Raw genomic sequence first — 19,531 nt, 5'->3', positions numbered from 1 at the left:
GCCTGCCTTTGGCAGCTGCTCCCGCCTCCCCCAGCCCCCATCCTCTCTTGCCCTCTCCCAGCCCCTTTCTCACCCCCTCCCAAGCCCTCCAGCCCACAGCTGTTCCTCTCCGGGGCCAAGGCTGCATCTCTCACCCCCGTGGCCTATAGGAAAGAGCAGAGGAGAGCTGCTGAGAGCCAGGAGGGAGCTCTTGGAAACACACTGTCCAGCCACGTTATACAAGAGGTTGGGGGTCTGTCCAAGGTCACAGAATCGACTCCAGCAGCAGCCCAGTGGCTTCCAGGTGCTTGAAGTTGTCAGGGGCCTGGGTGGGAACCGCAGGTCCATCCCAACCCCGCGTGCTCTTCTGGAAGGTGCCCACCTTCACCTGGTGAATTTTCTCACCAGTAAAGTGGAGCAGCGAGAGCATCCACCTCATTGGTGGCAGGTTTAATGTGACAGCATCTGTAAAGCCTGGGGGCGGGGGGCGGGGGGAGGGGCAGGCAGGGCCTGCTCCAGCCTGTCAGCTCTTTCCTCCATCGCCCCCTCGCTGGCAGCAGCACTGCTTGAAAGGGAGAGGACGGGGCCCGGCAGATGGACAGAGGGGAAGCCCAGCCTGAGGCCAGGTGGGCTGGAGAACAGGCATGTGGGCCGGCCTTCCGGGTGTTTCTCCGGATGAGTCCGCTGGAGTGAACCGGGGTTAAGTGGCCGCCAAGGTCATACACACACACGCACGCACACACTTCACCCGTGGGGGTCAGGAGGTGGCCTGGAGGGAACAGATGCTATACCAGGGCTTAAGTGTCTGCTCCTGCCTGGCCCAGAATGTCGACCCAGCTTCCCAGCCCACCAGGGAGAATGGTCTGGAGTTCTGAATCCTGAAACTGCTGGGGGAGCAGGGAGGCCCCGGCCACAGGGTGTGGGGCGGGAGGCTGCTGTGGTCCTCCACCACCCCTAGCCCCAGACTTCAAAGCTGCTGTGCTTCTGCTCCAGGGCCCCTGCCCAGGCTGGGGAGGTGCCCAGCCTGCAGACGTGTGCCCGGCCCCAGGGTGGGGGGGTGGGCATGTGCATGGGCAGGCTTCACTGTCCTCCCTCCGCCCCCAAGGTCCTTGGGGAGCCTGGACATTCCTGCAGACTCCCCACAACCCCCACCCCTGAGAGGCGGGCTTGGCACCCCCCACCCAGTTAGCACGTGGGCTCCAGGTATCACAGCCTCACCTGGTGGGACAGCTGTGGTAACACAGAGGCAGAGTGGGACCCACTTGGGATGAGCCCCCTGCCACCTCCCAGGGCTGCCCACCTCTTGCAGGACCCAGAGGACCTGAAGGGTGTGGACTGGGGCTCCCCTCTTCCCCGCCAAAAAGCCAACAGCACACAGGAACACCAGAATCAGCTTCTTTATTCAAGCCCCCAGTGTGCAGCAGACCCCACCCCGCCTCCATTCCTGGCTTCACCCTTGCACTGGCGCCCGCCCCGCCCACACCCCCCACCCCCACCCCCACCCCCAAATCGGTACTCCTTCAGCGGCGTCCCGCTGGGCTCAGGACCTCAGCCCCTGGAGCTCTGCTTCAATTTTTGAATTTTCCCACCAGCGGTTTGGAGGGCCAAGCCCCCAGGCCCTGCTGGTCCAGGAGGACGGACAGCTGCTGGCGAGCCTCCTGGTAGGGCCCAGCCTACGGCGGGAGGGGTGCAGGTGAGAGGGGGTGCTTGCTGGGAGTGTGGGAAAGAGGGCTGCGGGGGTGGGAAGGTGCTGACCTTGGCTGCCTCGTAGGTCTGCAAGGCCAGCAGGTGGGACTTCCCAAGGGCATGGGCAGCCTGGCGGAAGGCCCGGAGAAAGGCAGCCTTGCAGAGGCGGGAGGGAGGCCCGGGGGCAGTACTGGGAAGGACAGAAAGGGGCCCAACATCAGGGGAGGGCAAAGGAGGCCCGAGCCAACAGGCCCGCGCCACCCTCTCACACCACCTCCACCCTGACCATCTGGGGTGGGGGGTCACATTGCTGGTAAGAGGCTAGTGGCCAGATGCATCTTCTTTCCCCACAGGCAAGGGGACGGGGACCCCCCTCCAGCCAGCCCCTAGGCCCTTCTCACTCGGCTTTCACACGCCCCGTGGCCACATCCACCACCTCGATGTCAGGGTCCCCCAGGCTCCAGTTGAGGCTCAGGCCCTGGCAGGTGTTGGGAGTGAGGTTGGAGGGGGCCACCGAGGGCCCTGCAAAGAGGTGCAGCGTGGTCCGGGTGTAGGGGGCTGGCAGGCCCGGCCCCACGAGCCTGTCGAGGCTGGGCCGGGTGTGGATGGCCCGGCTCAGGGTCGGGGGGTCGTGGCAGGTGTCGGCTGTGGGGCGCAGGACAAGGTCTGAGTCTCTGTGCCCCCACCTCCCCGCCTCACGGCCCGCCCCTGCCCTCCTGCCCTGCGGGGCTCACCCAGGACCAGGCTGGTGGTGTAGAGCGGGGGCAGGAAGTGGGCCAGTAAGGCCCCCCCCAGCCCCAGGACGGCCCAGCGTGCCAGCTTGTCGCTTGCTGAGAGGCAGCCCACGTGGGTGTCGCGGAGCGCGGGGGCCACGTAGCACACGGGCTTCAGCTCCCCCTGGATGTGGGCCTGCAGGCGGAGGGGCGGGCCGTGCAGGAGGCTGCCCTCCAAGGACGGAGGGAGGCTGTGGAGGACCGGGGCGGGGGGTCAGGGCCCCTCTCCCAGGCCCATGTGGCGCTCCCGGGTGCGGCCCCCCCAGGCTCTCCTTCGCCTGGTACCCCACATACTAGATATCGTAGGCAGCTCCCTTGGGGGTGTTGCTAACGTAGAGGTGCAGGAAGATCCGGGGCTTGAGGGCGAAGGGGGGTCCAGGCCCCGGCTTGGGGGCCAGCACGGACTTCTCCTTGCCCGTGGGGCCCCCCTGCGTGGCCAGCAGGAGCTGCCGGAACAAGAACCTGGGGGCGGTGGAGTGGCAGCTGGGGTGGTCCTGTCTCCCCAGGGCGGGCTGGGCAGAGGGCCCCCCTCCACCCCTCACCTCAGCAGGGCCCGGCGGGCCACCACCAGCCCGTGACAGTCGTGGAGCTGCCGGCCCGAGAAGTCCAGCCACCCAGTGCAGCTGCCACCACCGGTGCCCAGCGCCACCAGCTGGTAGGTCTCCTTGGCGTGGCCCCTGGCACCCGGGACCTCTGCGGGGAAGGGGGCAGAGAAGACCGGCCTGAAGCAGGGCGCCCAAGGGCCTTCCCGGGGAGGCAGGGGCAGGGCTGCCCTACCTCGCTCCAGGATGACCGCGGCCACGGTTCCCTTGCAGGCCCGGTACGGCGAGCTGGCGTCCACCAGGCGGTCGAAGCCCGCGCTGACCACGGCCGCGCAGCGCTGCTCGTGGGTCACAATGTTCTCTGCAGGGGAGGGAGGGGGCAGAGGCGGCTTCACAGGCCATGCCCTCCCACGCTGGGGGGGGGGGTGGGCGTCACTGGGGTCTCACCTACCTATGCTCAGAGGAGCGAGAGGAGGCTGGTTGGGGGTCTTTGGGGGCTCTGGAAGAGAGACAAAGGGTGGGCTGTCGTGGGTGCTGAGGACTGCCCTCCCATCCTCCATCCTTCAGGAATCTAAGAGGTCCCACTAGTGAGCGGTGTGTGTCGGGGGTGGAGGTGGGGGGCTTGGGTTATCCTCCAGAAGCCAAAAGTCCCTCAGCTGCCCCCAGCAGTCCCTGGGCCCAGGGTGGTTGGGCTTCAAAGGACGTTAGGGCAGGGGTCTGCTCACGTCTCCACCCCCAGCTCCCTGCAGGCCGGGTCCTGGTGCCCGGATGGTCTCTGCAGCAACTCACCCCAGGCACACGTGTGTTCCCGCCCCCTCCGCGCCCTGGGTTACCTGCCCCTGCGGCTGGGCCCTCCAGCTGATGCCGGATGTAGTGGAGGGCAGAGAGAGCCGCCTGCTGCTTGGCCTCCAGCTTACTATTGGCGGTGCCTGGGGGGCAGACCACCCCATCCAGCTCCACGGACACAGAGAAGGGCGAGCAGGGATCTGGGGAAGGAGAAGCTGAGAAGTGGTACCGTGCGCTTCATCCTTGTCCCGGGCGCTTCCTAGCAGGACCACGACACCTGCCAGCAAGGATGACCAGAATGACGGGCAGACAGCCTGCTGAGCTCTGTCCATGCCCGCTCACAGATCCACACCAGCCCCTCTGAAATAGGTCTCTGTGACCCCATTGTACAGAGGGGGACAATGGGGGCAGGTGGACAGCGACCCCAGGTGCTGTCAGGACCTAGATCCAGGGCTGCACTGTCTCCAGGAGGAAGGTCCCATCCCCTCTCAGACACACTGCTCTATTTCTTCTCTACATGAAGCTCGTCTTCCAAACATGACCACTCCAGGTGTTACTTAGGACACAATAGAGACAGATGAAAATCCTAGAACAGGGATCAGTTGGTCAAAGGGCATATATTTATTTCTATTCACAGTATTTGCTGTTACCTGCTGCTAAATTGTCTCCTAAAAGGGCTGTCTATTCCTTTTGAAAAGAACCCGAATTTCAGTACCCCTCCCTAGCGTGGAGATTCACCTACTGTAAAAGAGCAACAAGAATGCCAGTTAGGGAGACTTCCCTGGCCGTCCGGTGGTTAAGAATCTGCCTTCCAATGCAGGGGAGGTGGGTTCAATCCCTAGTCAGGGAAGTAAGATCCCACATGCCTTGGGGAAACTACTGAGCCACGGCTACTGAGCCCACCGGCCACAAAAGACCCCACATGTGTCAATGAAGACCCCGCGTACTACAACTAAGACTCAAGGCAGCCAAATAGATATTTACAAAAGAATGCCAGCTGGGAGATGCAGAAGGAAGGGTGGCATCAGGACTCTCTGGCAGCCAGTGCGGTAATAACCAGCTCTGGCCACAATCATCAAAGGATGCTACAACCATGGGGGGGATGCAGTTCTAGGGAATAGGATGCTCACACCACCTCAAGATGCCCTGCTTGGACGACTGATGACACACCCGGAGGGAAGTGAAGGCACCTTGATCAGGCCCCCCGAGCTGACACCCCAGGGGTAGAGTAAGATCTCAGGCCCCCTGGCAGGATGCACGCCACAGACACGAGGTTGCCACAGATGCCTCCGCTGGTTATGCATCACTTGAACCCAATCCTGAGGAAACAGACAAACCCAAACGGACAACTTTCTACAGAATAACCAGACCTTATCCTTCAAAATCATCACTGTCCTGAAGCCAAAGACAGCCTGAGCAACTGTTTCAGATAAAAAGAGGTTAAACAGGCTGATGTAATAAATCGTGCTGGATTGGAAAAAAAAATGCCCATCACTGTGACAAGTAGCAAAATTTGAACATGGTAACTAAGTAATGGTATTATATCAATAGGCTTCCCCGATAGCTCAGCTGGTAAAGAATCTGCCTGCAATGCAGGAGACCCTGGTTCTATTCCTGGGCCAGAAAGATCCGCTGGAGAAGGGATAGGCTACCCACTCCAGCATTACTGGGCTTCCCTTGTGGCTCAGGTGGTGAAGAATCCACTTGCAATGCGGGAGACCTGGGTTCAATCCCTGGGTTGGGAAGATCCCCTGGAGAAAGGCTACCTACTCCAGTATTCTGGCCTGGAGAATTCCATGGACTGTATAGTGCATAGCGTCACTTGTTAAGTTTCCAGAATTTGATCCTTGTGCTGCAATTATATAATACTATACCCTTGATCTTAGAAAATACATGTTGAAATGTTTAAGGGGTAATTAAGCCTTCAGATTGTTCAAAACAAATTAATGTGGATATTTATATATAAATATATATATAGAGAGAGAAATACAAAATATGACAAATGTTAACTGGAGAATCTGGGTGAAGAGTTTATGGGAGCTCTTTTATACTATTCTTTGAAAATTTACCAAAATGAAGAATAGAAATGACAAAAAATGCCTACCCACGTCGACAGTGGAAAGAGGGACCTTAGGCGGAAGGGAGTGGCAATATTACTCAGTGGTTCGGCTCAGGCTCTGAAACCAGACTGCCCCCTGGCAGCTTCAGCCTCATCTGTAAAGCGGTGGTAATGGTATCTGCCTTTCTTGAGGAATACTTGTGAGGACTCAATGAGTTAATGTGTCTGCAGACCTTCAAATAACACTTGGTCTGTCCCCCAGAACTCATGAATGTTAGCTGTCACCACTGGTATTGAATTGATTTCCTCCTTTTTTTTTTCAGTTGCAGCATGCGAAGTCTTAATTATAGCATGTGGGATCTAGTTTCCCAACCAGGGATCAAATCCGGGCCCCCGGCAAGGGAGCTCAGAGTCTCAGTCACTGGACCACAAGGGAAGTCCCTATTTTCTGTATTCTTGATGCTCTGGCAGTTGGGGGTTTAATTCTGGAGAAACCATCCCTCCCAGGACTAGCTAATTCCTCGACATAGCAAACCACTTCTCTGCGAGCTCACTCTTTCATATAAAACCCAACCAATCCAGAGCTCACGCCCCAACCACAGAACTCTCTGACAAGCCAACATTCCCCATGCCCTAAATCACCCCTGAGGCCAGGTACTAGGCAGCTAGGAACCACCCCATAACCCCTAAACTTATCCAGTGTCTTGCTTTCATCAATCCTAATCTCACTCTGCATAGGTACCCTGCTCCAACCATTCTTTCCCAAGAAAACCCAGTTAATGCCCTGGGCTGTGCCTGCCCCCCTCCTTTTCCTCCTGGCCACCCCATCCTTTCCTGCACAGCCCTGCATGGCCATCTGTGCCTCCTGTTTCTAGGAATCCATACTTGCCCCTTCGTGACAAGCACTCTCACGTCTGCTGTCTTAACATACCTGATTAAAACAAATCCCAGGTAGATTTTTTTTTTAAATACATTATCTCGTTTTGAGTTGTTCAGTTTGAGGTTCTCCTAGGAAGTTTTACAAATGCTCCCAAAAGTTCTTAGAAGCAGGGAATGTGCTGGCTGAAAGTTGGGAATCTGAATCTAGGAGGGACCTGGTGATTGATCTTGGTGGTTTCAGGAGGAGGCCTGTAACCATTACACCTGTATACAGTGTTGCCATCATTAAACTGTATCTGATAACCTCTTTGAGTTGGGGTGGGCTGGCCCTCACTTAGGCACCTCCTCTCCAACGCTGGCATGGCAACTGTAATTGTATATAATGGACTTCAAAAAAGCCTGCTGAAAGGCTGGGTAGCTTGAGGCAGGTCCTTTAACCAACCTGAGCTTCAGATTTGGCCCCCTTCACCTGCTAGTTAGAAATCTGGGGTACCTGGTGCCCCTGGCACCATGCTGCTCACAACAGGCCTACCTCGGGCCCCAGGCTCAGGCCCAACTCAGTCTTCCTGGCCTCATTTGAGAACAGCCCAGGGCATGCTGCCATCCCAGCCCCCTGGGCCTCACCTGCTGTTTGGCTTTCTCGAAATATCAGGGAGACACCCAGATTGGCCGCGTACTGAGTAAGTGAGGCCACGGCCTGGCCCAGTGGCGGGTCTTTGAGCTGCAGGCCCCGATGTCTGGTCATCTTCGGGAAGTCCCCGGCGGGCCCTGCGGGTGGTACAGCGACCTTCAGGGACCTCCCCATCCTTCTTGTGCCCAGCCGCCCCCAGCTCCCCGATCCCTGCCCGCACCCAGGCCTCACCATCCCCAGCCGCCGCCGAGGCCTGGAGCTGCCCGCCCGGTTCATCATTCTCTGCGTTGGGGGCGGGCGCAGGCTCTTGGCCCAGACTGGCCGAGGGCTTCCAGGGGCTGGACCCTGGGCTTATCTGCAGTGATGCTGCCAGACGGGGCTTCCTGCGGACACTGTCATCAGTGCCCAGAGCTGCGCTGGCCTGTGAAGCCATGGCCGGACTCGAGGGCTGGAGGGGACAGTGGGCACGTTCTGGCGCCACCCGCGCCCTTTTACACGCCAGAGCGAGCGCCCACGTGGGGAGAACGTGGTACAACTGTCGGCGCATGGTGAGCTCCGCCTCCCACCTCACTCGTAGCCAATGAGAGCCCATAAAACTGTAGCAGGACAGTATGCCCAGCCAATGGGAAGGCCAGTCTCCCAGGCAGCCAGAGCCTGGATGTGGACTAAGTGGCCACCTGGCCAACCACCTTACTACAAGGGCGGGGCTCCGGGTGTAAGCTGAGGGTGGAAGACAGGGCCCTCCTATCATGTTCTTCTCTGCGCTTGCTTGCGTGGTATTCGGGAAACAAAGACCAGGGGAGGAGTCTGGGGACCCAAGTTCAGCACCTCACCCCTGCTGCCGTCCAAGGATGCCCTGCACTCCCCATTTTGCCAGCCTGCCCTCCCCAGCTGCTTAAGCAGCTGAGTCTAGAGGAGGATGGGAGGTGCTCATTCTGTAAGTGATGGTGTTTTCATTTGTAGCAGCCTCACAGACTCTTTCAGATCAGTCGCTCAGTCGTGTCCGACTCTTTGCGACCCCATGAATCGCAGCACGCCAGGCCTCCCTGTCCATTACCAACTCCCGGAGTTCACTGAGACTCACGTCCATCGAGTCAGCGATGCCATCCAGCCATCTCATCCTCTGTCGTCCCCTTCTCCTCCTGCCCCCAATCTCTCCCAGCATCAGAGTCTTTTCCAATGAGTCAACTCTTCGCATGAGGTGGCCAAAGTACTAGGGCCTACATTTAAAATCTGTTCACCTTAAGCCTTCCTGAAGCCAACTGTAAGTGTTCCACGTGGGCTCTAGCTAAAATTAGTCATTTGATATCCTGCCCTCCCCACCCCACCCCTGCTTTTTTTTTTTTTCCTCAGAAGTGAATCTGGATTGGTTTGTAAAAACATGTCAAGATAGCAATTCTTAAAAATGAGGGTCTAGCGATGAAGGAGAAATAACAAAAATAAAGTTAAGGATGAAGACAATTTACATATGGCTCGCTACCATGCAACACAGTTGCTTGAAGGAGATGGAAATTTTAAGAGTCTTGAGGAGCCAGTGACTGGGAAAATGTGACCAGTTACTGAGTTTATGGTCTGTAAGTTTTGTTACTGTTGCTACTGCTGCTGCTGCTTGCTACCTTCGGATCTGAACACGAGCCAGGACGGGGGCAATGTGGACACTAAAGCAATAGAGAAACAGTTGGTAGCACCTGTTAACATTTGACTTGGAAGAGCAGATGTGGAGCAATCAATCTCCCAAACGGTTCAAGGATTGACCTCAAGAAAGGCAATTCTGAGGACTTCCCTGGTGGCTCACGGTAAAGAATCTGCCTGCAATGCAGGAGTTGCAAAAGACGCAGGTACGATCCCTGGGTCAGGAAGATCCCCTGGAGGAGACCATGGCAACCCACTCCAGTAGTCTCGCCTGGAGAATCCCATGGACAGAGGAGCCTGGCAGGCTTCAGTCCATGGGGTCGTAAAGAGTCGGACACGGCTGAGTGACTTCACTTTTAATTTCCTTTTACTTAATTTCCAGTGCCCGCGGCTCCGTCTGCACTCGCATTCTCCCTCCGCCCGGGAGGTGTCGCTCTGGAGCGCCCCTGAGGCCGGGCTGGGAGGCGGGACTTCCTGTCTTCCAGGAAGCATTTCCAGCCCAGCCCGGGGACGCGGTTCATCGCTTCTGTGCGGCTGTCGAGTTGAGGGCTCGAGAGCTAGGGTTCCGCCTTGGGGCTCCCTCGTGGCACGAGGGTCAGGCGAGCGTCACGCTGAAGTCGGTTTCCCCGAGGAGCACGGCGCGACGGGATCACGTAAGTGCGCGCGCCGCCCCGACGGGACGGAGGGGCGGGTCCTCCTGCTCCCGTACACAGGCTCCAAACTGTGTGGCTTTGGGACGAGTCGCCCAACCTTTGCAGAGTAGGTGGTGAGCAGCCGGTGGCTCATGGAGCGGGGAGCATCAAGCCGTTGTAAAGCATCGTAGCAACAACTGTCTGGCACACAGCGCTTGGTGCGAGATGCCTGCTGTTCTTGGGTTGAAATTCTGGGGCCTCGACGTGGAGTGGAAAGAGGCGGATGGGGAGGACGTGGGCGAGTAGAGGTCTGAAGGGAAGGGCCTCCCCGAGCCCCTCTCCCATCCCCCGGCAGGCGCACCTATTGCCGTACCCGGCGTTCGTGCAGACACGAGGAAACCGGAGGTCTAAATTAGAGTCCGGGAGAGACGAGGGCGGGAAGTCGAGGCTGTCTTGTCTCCGGGCTTCTCTGAGGTCGTGGGCTCCACCAGCTCTCTCAGCCTCCCTGCGTTTGTTTGAGACTGTCTAGTTCCTTATTCTTGGATTTGTGCCTTCAGCTTTTACGTACTGATTTGAGTTCAGTTCAGTCGCTCCGTCGTGTCCGACTCTTTGCGACCCCATGGACTGCATGCAGCGCGCCAGGCTTTCCTATGCATCACGTAGTAAATAAGGCAGGCACTGGGGATAAAGTCCCTTCCCCATGGGGACTCTCAGAGCAGTTTGGAATCACATAGCTTTACCTTTAAATATCTTATCACACATCGCAATGCGTGCTCCAGAGGAGGGATGCAGGGTGATGTGGGACAGAGCTGGGGGAACCAGGAGAGGCTTCCTGACTCAAAATCTGAAGGATGGGGGCAGAGTTTATAGGTGGGTAGGAAGAGCAATGGTGTTCATTTTTAGTGGAGAGATAGTGTGAAAAGGTCCTGTGGTGAAAAGACGCATTCCCACCACTGTCCTCTCCTGTGATGGAGGAGAAAGACAGCAACAATCAGATGCCAGGGGGTCAGAAATGAATCAGATCCAGTTCCTGTCCCAGAGAGCAGTCCCGAAGAAGAGAGAAGGCATATAAACCACAATTAGAATGAGGCTGACCTGTGCCCTGAGAAACACATTCTTTTGACAGGTTTTTTTTTTTTTTTTTAATTATTTATTTATTTACGTGACTGCACTGGGGCTTAGTTGTGGCACTCAGAATCTTTAGTTGTGGCATTCGAACTCTTAGTTGCAGCATGTGGGATCTAGTTCCTTGACCAGGAGTCGAACCTGGGCCCTCTGCATTGGGAGTGAGGTGTCTTAGACACTGGACCACAGGGCAAGTCCCTCGTTTGAAAAGTGAAAGTGCTGGTTACTTAGTTGTGTCCAACTCTTTGTGACCCCATGGACTATAACCTGCCAGGCTCCTCTGTCCATGGAATTCTCCAGGCAAGAATACTCCAGAGGGTTGCCATTCCCTTCTCCAGGGGGTCTTCCTATGCAAGAATCAAACCTCAGTCTTCTGCATTGCAGGGAGATTCTTTACCATCTACCAACATTTACTGTGTGGTGAGCACTTTGGGAGGCGCTCAGAGTACCTGGATGTATAGAAGTTACAAAATAAATGGATACGTGCAGTGGTAGCTCTAAGGGGAAAGGTTTTGCATCGTCAGGCTCTGAGGCTGGTGCTTGCTTCTGGATGCAGGGAGAGTAGTGGTTCAGACCTGGGGTTTTGGAGCGGCCAGAGGATCGCACTATTAGCCTTGGGCAAGTTGCTCTTTCCCAGCCTGTTTCCTGACCTCCATACTAGGGGCAGGAGAATAAAACTTGTAGTACCATGTCGGCAGATGCTGGCACTCGGTAAGTGAGAACTGCTCTTATTTTTGCAGCTAATACAGGATATTATTTTATCCTTTATTAAACAAAAAGCTGCTTATTTTGTTGTTGTTGTTCACACTCTTTGTGACCCTACAGACTGCAGCACACCAGATTTCCCTGTCCGTCACTATTTTTTGGAATTTGCTCAAGTTCATGTCCATTGAGTCAGTGATGCTATCTAACCATCTCATCCTCTGCCACCCTCTTCTCCTCCTGCCTTCAATCTTTCCCAGCTTTAGTCTTTTCCAATGAGGCGGCTCTTTGCATCAGGTGGCCAAAGTATTGCAATTTCAGCTTCAGTCCTTCCAGTGAATATTCAGGGTTGATTTCCTTTAGGATTGACTGGTTTGATCTACCTGCAGTCCAAGGGACTCTGAAGAATCTTCTCCCACACCACAGTTTGAAAGCATCAGTTCTTCAGCACTCAGGCTTCTTTTTGGTCCAACTCTCACATCCATACATGACTACTGAAAAAAACCAAACTTTGACTATATGGACCTTTGTTGGCAAAGTGATGTCTCTGCTTTTTAATACAGTCTAGGTTTGTCATAGCGTCCCTTTCCAAGGAGCAGGGATCTTTGAATTTCATGGCTGCAGTCACCAAAGCCCTTTGACATAAACATTATTATTCAATACACAGTTGGTTCCTTTTTGTTGGAAGGTACTGTACTTGACAGTGGGAAGGCAGACAACTCTGGCTTTGGGGAACTTGAGTTTGTCTTGAGAGTGTAGCCTAGAGTGTGGGGCTTGTCTTCTAGGTAGGACCTGTGTAATTATAATGTAATACGTGAGAGTGTGATGGAAGCTGACCCCCACCAGCCACCTTCTAACTTCGGCCCCCATCACTCACCCCCTAGTTCTTCCCATGGCTGCCCAGTTGCTTCTCACATACTTCCTGCCCCAGGACTCTTGCTCTTGCTGTTCATTCTGCCCAGCACCCTCTTTCCCGTAGATGGCATGTTTGTCTCTCTCATTAGGCTCTGTGTGTGCCGAACACCACCTTCATGAAGCTATGGATGCTAAAAAGCACACCCTCAGGCCCTGCCACCCTGTCCCTCCTGGCGGGTTGCTTGGTTTTGGTATAGCACCTACTATTCTTGGGCGTTCGGCAACATATTCATTTGTTCTTCGTTATCTGCTTCCCCAAAAAGATTATCCTCCTCTTAAGACACTCTTCACTCTCCCAGGAGCCCCGGAAGCCGCTGTCCAATTCAGATCTCTGAGGAAGGCCAGGGTGACGGTGGCTCCTGTTTTCAGGATGGACTTCCCCAGCTCCCTCCCACCCTCGTTGTTCATGACCGGCCCCCTTGGTCAGAGCGATGTCCCTGACCTGTCGTTCATGTGCAGCTGGAGAGACGCGCTGACCCTCCCGGCGTCCTCACCCCAAGGCTCTCAGGTGAGGATGGCAGGGAGAGCCTTGGTGGCTCGGGGTGGGGGGGGCATCGTTTGGCACCCCCATCCTAGAGGTCACACCAGTTGGCAGGAGTGCAGGGTGGGGGGCTTTGGTACAAATCTACTAAGACCCAGGCTCAACCAGAATCCCGTCCTTTGGGGACCTAGGGCGCCCTACCATGCACAGATGGTTCAGCCTCCTTCCTGGCTCCCTCTCCCCCCGCCTTCTCCTTCCTCTGTTTGTTCAATGAATACTCACTGAATAGCCCTACTGTGTGCCAGGTGCCTTATCAGGCCCTGGGGATCCAGAGTGAGTAAGTCAGATGTGCTCCCTGCCCCTGGGGAACAGTTAGGTGGAGTAGGGACTGACAAGTGAATAGGCCAGAAGATAAAATCATTTCAAAGTGTGGACATCTCTGAGCGAAACCAAAAGGATGCTGGAGCCGCACAGTGCACGGTGAGGGGGTGGGGAGACCTCCTGGGACAAGAAGGACACCTGCTCTTTCCCTGGACGCCTAAGCCATTGGCTGCCACTTGGAGACAGGCTGGCTAAGGGTTACGCCAGGCAGAGGCACGTGGGTGAGAAATTTAAGACAGACACTGGGGGCGCGGGGTGGGGGTGGTTGGCGGAGCTCCCTTGACAAGGAAGGGCTTCCATCAGGAGCCTCACCTGCTGCTCTCCGTCCCGAGTGTGGAGCTGAGTTGTCTGAGGCCAGCCCTGCAGGGGCGGAGAAGGCAATGGCACCCCATTCCAGTACTCTTGCCTGGAAAATCCCATGGATGGAGGAGCCTGGTGGGCTGCAATCCATGGGGTCCCTAAGAGTCGGATACGACTGAGCGACTTCACTTTCACTTTTCACTTTCATGCATTGGAGAAGGAAATGGCAACCCACTCCAGTGTTCTTGCCTGGAGAATCCCAGGGACGGGAGAGCCTGGTGGGCTGCAGTCTATGGGGTCACACAGAGTCGGACACGACTGAAGTGACTTAGCAGCAGCAGCAGCCCTGCAGGGGAGCGTTAAAGCCTGTGGGCGCCTGCACGGTCTCCCGAGTGTAAGTGACATGAGGGTGAGATCCGGACCGGCTAGTGAAGGCCGGGCAGTCCTCCGAGAGCAGTGCAGCCTGGAGCTGGGAAGCACAGACTGGAGTCAGGCTGCCTGGGTTCAGATCCCAGCCCTTCTCTTTTCTGGCTGCTGCCCGGGACCAGGGACGGCCTCCCCTCTCCTCCCATTTTCTTCATCATTAGTGACAGTGACCAGCTTGGCAGGCCTGGTGAGGACTGAAGGAGTTAAGAAGAGACAAAAGCTGATGACAGGGCCTGGCCTGGGCGCTCGCTCACTGTTGCATCATGGCTGTGGTTGTGTTTCCTCAGGACAGCGCGCCGCACGTGGCCAAAGCTCTGCTCTGGGAGCCGGACATGCCTGGGCCCCTGCCCTTGCTGCCTCCTGGTCCCGGTAAGGAGCTTGGGCTGGGGGCCCCGAGCTGCTCCCACTCACTGCTTCTTCCGCAGCTCCTGCCCTGAGGCCTTCCCCCCACACCCCCTGCCGATTCCTTCCACCCAGCAGGGTCCTTGGCACCTCTAGGCACTGGGATACCTGGTTCCATTTCAGTCCCTTCCCAGCCTCCCTCTTCCCTCAGATCCCTGGGACCCCGGCCTGACTGCCAAAGATCTGCTTTTCCGGGGAGGCTACCAGTTCCGGAGACATCCCCGAGCCGTGCTGGATGTTACTGAGCAGGTGCGCGGGCCTGCCCGGTGGACAGTGCCGTGGGCCCGGGGCTATGCCTCCTGACCCGGCCTCCTCTCCTCCCGCAGATCAGCCGGTTCTTGTGGAACCACGGAGACATAGCCTTTGCACCCCTGGGGAGGCTACTGCTGGAGAATTTCAAACTGGAAGGAGCACATGTGAGTAACCCTGGCTGGCCAGGAGGGCGGAGGCGCCCCACTTCCCATCGGGGTGGGCCCTAGGGCATGTGAGCTTGACGAGGCCTTTCCACACAGAGCCGCTCTAAGACGAAGACAGTGGTCAGTGTGAAGAGGCTACACCAGGACCTCGGTGGACACCAGCCCTGGGGGCAAGTGGCTAGTGAGAGAGGATGGGTTGGGTAGGCCTAGCCGGTGGTGGGGCTCTGGAAGGATCCAGGCCAGGATGCTGGTTCCCATCAACATTTGCTTCCACCCTCCCCAGTGCGAGCACGAGCCACACTCTTCCTCATACAAATCGCGGCTGTGCTAGCAGTGCAGGGGCAGAAGGACTGCAAGCTCATGGAGCGCAGACATGGCTGCGTCCAGGCGTCAGGCGTTACAGGGCTTTGCCTTGGCCCTTCACCTTCTCACCCACTAGCCTCTACTTGGCTGAGTTCCTAGGCAGACTGTCTCCAGGTGGCAGCAATGTGGTTTGATTCCAGGGAGAGGCCACTGATTCCAGGGAGAGGGCTAGTGGCCTTCCTGAGGCACCAGCAGAAGTCCCAGGAAGGGTGTGCTTGGCTCAGTTTGGCTTGGCTTGGGTGTCATGCCAGGCGTGAGCTGATCACTGTGGCTGGGGTGACTCCCAAGTGCCCAGGCCTGGGTCGTATGACTGTAGCACAGGAATAGGGTGGGGTGCTCTCGCAGAGGAAGGAGTTCCAGGTTGATTTAAGCACGCGTCCGCTGCACTGGGCCCCCCCCGGCCGGCCTGACCGTCCCGCCGTCCTCTCGCCCCAGCTGTCCCTGGGCTTACCTCAGCCAGCGCCAGCGCCGGTTCTCCATCCTTGGGGCCCCGATCCTGAGCACGTCGGTGGCGAGCCTCCTGGGAGAGCTGCTGCACGAGGAGCTGGCCCTGTGCTGGGAGCGGCTGCTCCTGGATGATGCCTGCACTGGGGGTGCGCTGGCCTGGGTGCCCGGCAGGACCCCCGGGGCCGGGCAGCTGGTCTACCCCGTGGGCGGTGCCATGGACACACTGTGTATCCTCCCTTGCTGAGCACAGGCCAGGAACGGGCAGGGAGTTGTGGGCCTCGAGCGGCTGTAGCTTGTGAACATGTCCTTAGCAAGATGCCCAGGTTTCCAGAAGGTCAGTCTGACCCCAGAGAGCGAGCCCCAGGTTCTCAGCGTCCCTGGCCGTATCCAGCTCCGGGGACCCGTCCGGCAGGTGGTGACCCGCAGCGTGCAGGGAGAAGGTAAGCCTGTGGACGCCTCCCTTGGCTGCTCACTGACCTGCTGCTGACCCTGACCCTCACCCTGACCCTCTCCCTCCTCCAGCTTTGCTGGCTGTCCGCTCTGACCACCACTGTGGCCTGTGGAAGGTCAGCACGCAGGGGCAGCCGGCCCCTCTCCAGGTGCTGCAGGTGGACAAGGGGGCCACAGGGATCAGCCTCAGGTGAGGGGCTTACGGGGAGGAGGCAGTGTGCACGGAGGTAGGCTTGGGAGAAGGAGTGGCCTGGCGTTCCTCACGCATGTGCCCTGCAGCCCTCACCTGCCCGGAGAGCTGGTCATCTGCAGCCGCTCCGGAGCCGTCTGTCTGTGGAGTGCTGAAGACGGGTAAGGCCCCTGCCACAGAAACCCCCACTCCAACATGGGCCCCCCAGAACCCGGCCGGGACCCGGCCAGGGTGCCCAGTCCTCCCCCTCAGCCTGTCCCCCCACCACGGCTGGCCTATCTCCCCAAGGCTGCGGCAAATCTACAAGGACCCCGAGACCCTGGTGTTCCGGGACCCTTCTTCCTGGCGCTGGGCAGACTTCACCGCCCACCCTCGAGTGCTGACGGTGGGTGACCGCACCGGAGTGAAGATGGTGGACACTCAGGTGAGGGCACGGGGCACGGGGACCTCTGCCAGTGGGCGTGACAAGCCGCAGGGCCAGCAAGGCCCCGGCCAGTTGGACCCACGGCGGACTGTGGGAGAGCTGACCCAGCGTGTCCCCCAGGGCCCGCCGGGCTGCGGTCTGCTGCTTTTTCGTGGAGGGGCAGAGGCGTCGTGCCAGAAAGGAGAGCGGGTCCTGCTCACCCAGCACCTGGGGGATCTCGGCCCAGAGTCTCTGCACCCCATGCTCCACCTCATCTGTACCCAGGTGGGCTCACCTCTTCTTCTCTCCACCCTGCCCTGTCTCAGGTCACTGGAGACACAGGTCACAGGGCCCTGGATGCAGCCAGGGATGGGGAGGGGCAGAGGGGGAAGAGGTCTGGCCCCACCCCTCCCCTCCCTCTCAGCACCCTGGCGCTCCTGGGTATCTGGGCTTGTGTGCCAGCCTCGGGCAAGGTGGGGAAGGCTATGAAAGCCCCTCTCCCAGCGGGGCCATCAAGACAAGGGACGCCTGCTGGGGAGACACCTCCTGCGCAAAGCCGGGCTACTCTGAAAACCACGTGGAGCTCTGGAAGGGGCCAGCCCAGAGAGACCTGTCCCGTCCCGTCGGTCTCATCCTCGTTTTCTGCCAGTTCTCCCTCTACCTGGTGGATGAGCGCCTCCCCTTGGTGCCCCTGCTCAAGTGGAACCATGGCCTCCGCTCTGCGCCCCTGCTGGCCCGGCTGCTGCCGCCACCGCGCCCAGGCCTCCCCCAGCCGCTGCTCCTGGCCAGCCAGGGTGGGGAGCTGCAGCTGCTGCACCTCGCAGGTGAGGGGCCAGGCCGGGCAGGGGGGCGGGCAGGGCGGACCTGGACGGGGCCTCAGCTACCTGTCCCTCCTCCAGGAGTGGGGGCCTCCACACCCCGCCTGGTGGGGCTCCCCCAGGCTCTCCCCACCAGGAGTGACTCCCTCTCGGCTTTCCCCCTGCTGGAGCCCAAGAGTCACTGGCGGCTGCAGGAGCGTCTGAAAGCACCCACCGTAGGTGTGTTGGGGGCTGGGGCGGGTGGGGAGCCGCGCCCCCGCCAGGCCACCTGGTCACTGTCCTTCCGTCCCCAGGTCTGGCTGCTGCCATCCCGCCCCCCGCCTCCACACCAGCGCTGTCGCTCTTCCAGCTTTCCGCGGCCGGAGATGTTTTCCACCAGCGCCTCCACCTCCGGGCAGATCCCGGGCCCAATGCTCGTGCCCCCGCAGCTTCCTGGACACCCCAGGCCACTGCCTGCTGCAGCCGGTGGCTGGAGGCCCTGCTGGAGGTGCCCCTGACTCCCCCGGTGTGGGCAGCACCCACCTTCTCCCACCGCCGGCTGCTGGGTGGCTTCGAGCCTCAGAAGGTGGAGGGGCCGGCGCCCGAGGGTTTCCGCAGGGCCATGGCCCAGGGGCGGCTCCTACAGCGGAGGGACCTGGGCTTGCTCCCCACAGAGGAGCGGCCCCCCGCCCCCGAACCTGGCCCCGAGGATGAGCTCAGCGAGCGTCTGGAGGCAGCCTGGGAGTTCGGGGCGGCGGCCTGGTGGGAGAGGCGGCGGGGCGGCCGCGCGGGGCCCGGGAAGCAGCCCAAGCGGCACAAGCGCCGGACTCAGCTGTCCAGCACCTTCTCCTCCCTCAGCGGCCGTGTGGACCTCTCAGACGCCGCCAGCCCCGCGCCCAGCCCAGACCATACACTGCCCGAGGCCAGGCCCCAGCCCCCGAGGACCCCGCCCTCCCAGGAGCTCACCCAGGAGCCCTGGGCCCAGGGCGTCCCCTCAGAGCGGCAGCAGACCCTCCGGGACTACATGGCTGAGCTGCCGCTCCGCACGGACACCCCAGGAGGGGCCTCTGCGCTCTCCTCCCAGACCCCCAGCGTCCGGGCCACGCCCTCCAGGCAGCACGCCCCCCAGGACTGCACGGTCCAGCAGCTGCCCCGAGGGGACACCCCAGAGGGCACCACCCTGCTCTCCTCCCAGACCCCAAGTGTCCGGGCCACGCCCTCCAGGCCTCACACTCCCCGGGATGGCATAGTCCAGCAGCTGCCCCGAGGGGACACCCCGGAGGGTGCCACCCCGCCCTCCTCCCAGACCCCCAGCTTTCTGGCCACACGCTCTGGCTCTCAGCGGCTCCGGAAAAAGCCCCGCATGGGCTTCTGAGGCCTGGGGAGGTTGCCAGCTCCAGGAGCCTGCCATCCTTGATAAGCTGCGTCTTTCGTGGTTGAAACGGGAATCAGAGAACAGTCCCCAGGGGGCAGACCTGCTTCTGGAATGCCTTCGTGAGCGGGAGACGCTCGGAAGCAGTCTGGAGCAACGTCAGGGGAAGGAGAACAGCAAAATAGTCATTTCTCCCGTAGGTCACAGTCTCGGGGCATGTGGTGGAGCTCTGGCAGCCCTGTCCTGAAGGTCGGTGTCGCTGGGATCCCTTCCAGCTAACAGTGTCATGCTGAAGGCAGGGGCTGCAGGCGCGCTTGGGCCCCCAGTGACCTCGGGGCCAGAGCCCCAGCTGCTTGGCGCTGTGGGTGACGGTGAAATGAGCTCCCCAGCTAGCCCGCGCTCACTGGGTGTCAGCGGTGCTTTGTGGTCAGTGTCTGTGCGATGCGGTTCCTAGCACAGTCTAACGTGGAGAGGGAGGCACTTTGGACCCATGTTAGGGGTTGAATAAACCCATGACTGAGCCTGGTGTTGAATGATGGACTTTCTTAGGCTGGCCGTGTCCCCTTCCATGGCTTTCCACGCTCAGTGTTAGGTTCTCACCCTCCGTGGCTCTGTGGCCCCAGACAAGAGCCTGCTTCTGCTGTGGAGAAATCACCCCACCCCACCCCTGGGAACGCACAGGCCCCTGGGCGGGACCTGGGTTTCTTACAATAACGGAGTGGTTCTTGTCTCAGTACCTGATGGAGTGAATGACCTGTGACT

At 59.1% G+C, this 19,531-nt stretch overlaps 2 protein-coding genes across 9 annotated transcripts; one reads left to right on the top strand and one right to left on the bottom strand.

Moving 5' to 3' along the window:
* Nucleotides 1–1,360: 1,360 nt before the first annotated feature.
* ADAD2 (adenosine deaminase domain containing 2) lies at nt 1,361–7,882 on the bottom strand. Of its 4 annotated transcripts, XM_086350097.1 has the most exons (11): nt 7,567–7,801; nt 7,329–7,472; nt 3,814–3,966; nt 3,432–3,479; nt 3,216–3,341; nt 2,981–3,131; nt 2,733–2,900; nt 2,400–2,629; nt 2,067–2,310; nt 1,735–1,855; nt 1,361–1,652 (listed from the first exon to the last, which is right to left on the bottom strand). In XM_086350097.1, the coding sequence occupies exons 1-11, from the start codon at nt 7,766–7,768 to the stop codon at nt 1,548–1,550; spliced, it is 1,692 nt and encodes a 563-aa protein (XP_086206223.1). In that variant the 5' UTR covers nt 7,769–7,801; the 3' UTR covers nt 1,361–1,547. The 4 variants fall into 4 exon arrangements, with proteins under 4 accessions (XP_086206223.1, XP_086206221.1, XP_086206222.1 ...); XM_086350095.1 differs by having other exon boundaries at nt 1,361–1,855; nt 7,567–7,882; XM_086350096.1 differs by having other exon boundaries at nt 2,981–3,341.
* A 787-nt stretch (nt 7,883–8,669) lies between these two features.
* On the top strand, nt 8,670–19,290 carry TAF1C (TATA-box binding protein associated factor, RNA polymerase I subunit C). 5 transcript variants are annotated; one of them, XM_086350087.1, is made up of 15 exons: nt 8,670–9,620; nt 12,641–12,849; nt 14,217–14,298; nt 14,483–14,580; nt 14,658–14,747; nt 14,844–14,917; nt 15,546–15,784; nt 15,881–15,997; nt 16,080–16,197; nt 16,287–16,358; nt 16,486–16,621; nt 16,742–16,885; nt 17,250–17,424; nt 17,500–17,637; nt 17,712–19,290. In XM_086350087.1, the coding sequence occupies exons 1-15, from the start codon at nt 9,251–9,253 to the stop codon at nt 18,770–18,772; spliced, it is 3,123 nt and encodes a 1,040-aa protein (XP_086206213.1). In that variant the 5' UTR covers nt 8,670–9,250; the 3' UTR covers nt 18,773–19,290. The 5 variants fall into 5 exon arrangements, with proteins under 5 accessions (XP_086206213.1, XP_086206212.1, XP_086206216.1 ...); XM_086350089.1 differs by lacking the exon at nt 8,670–9,620 and adding an exon at nt 9,649–9,817; XM_086350086.1 differs by having other exon boundaries at nt 16,486–16,885.
* Nucleotides 19,291–19,531: the final 241 nt, after the last annotated feature.

This window comes from Bos grunniens, chromosome 18 (assembly GCF_055505025.1).
Source record: "Bos grunniens cultivar Pamir isolate PY7600 chromosome 18, Bosgru_T2T1.0, whole genome shotgun sequence".
NCBI classification, from domain to species: Eukaryota; Metazoa; Chordata; class Mammalia; order Artiodactyla; family Bovidae; genus Bos; species Bos grunniens.
Note: the sequence above shows the minus strand (reverse complement) of the source record. Positions and strands in the feature narration are given on the sequence as shown.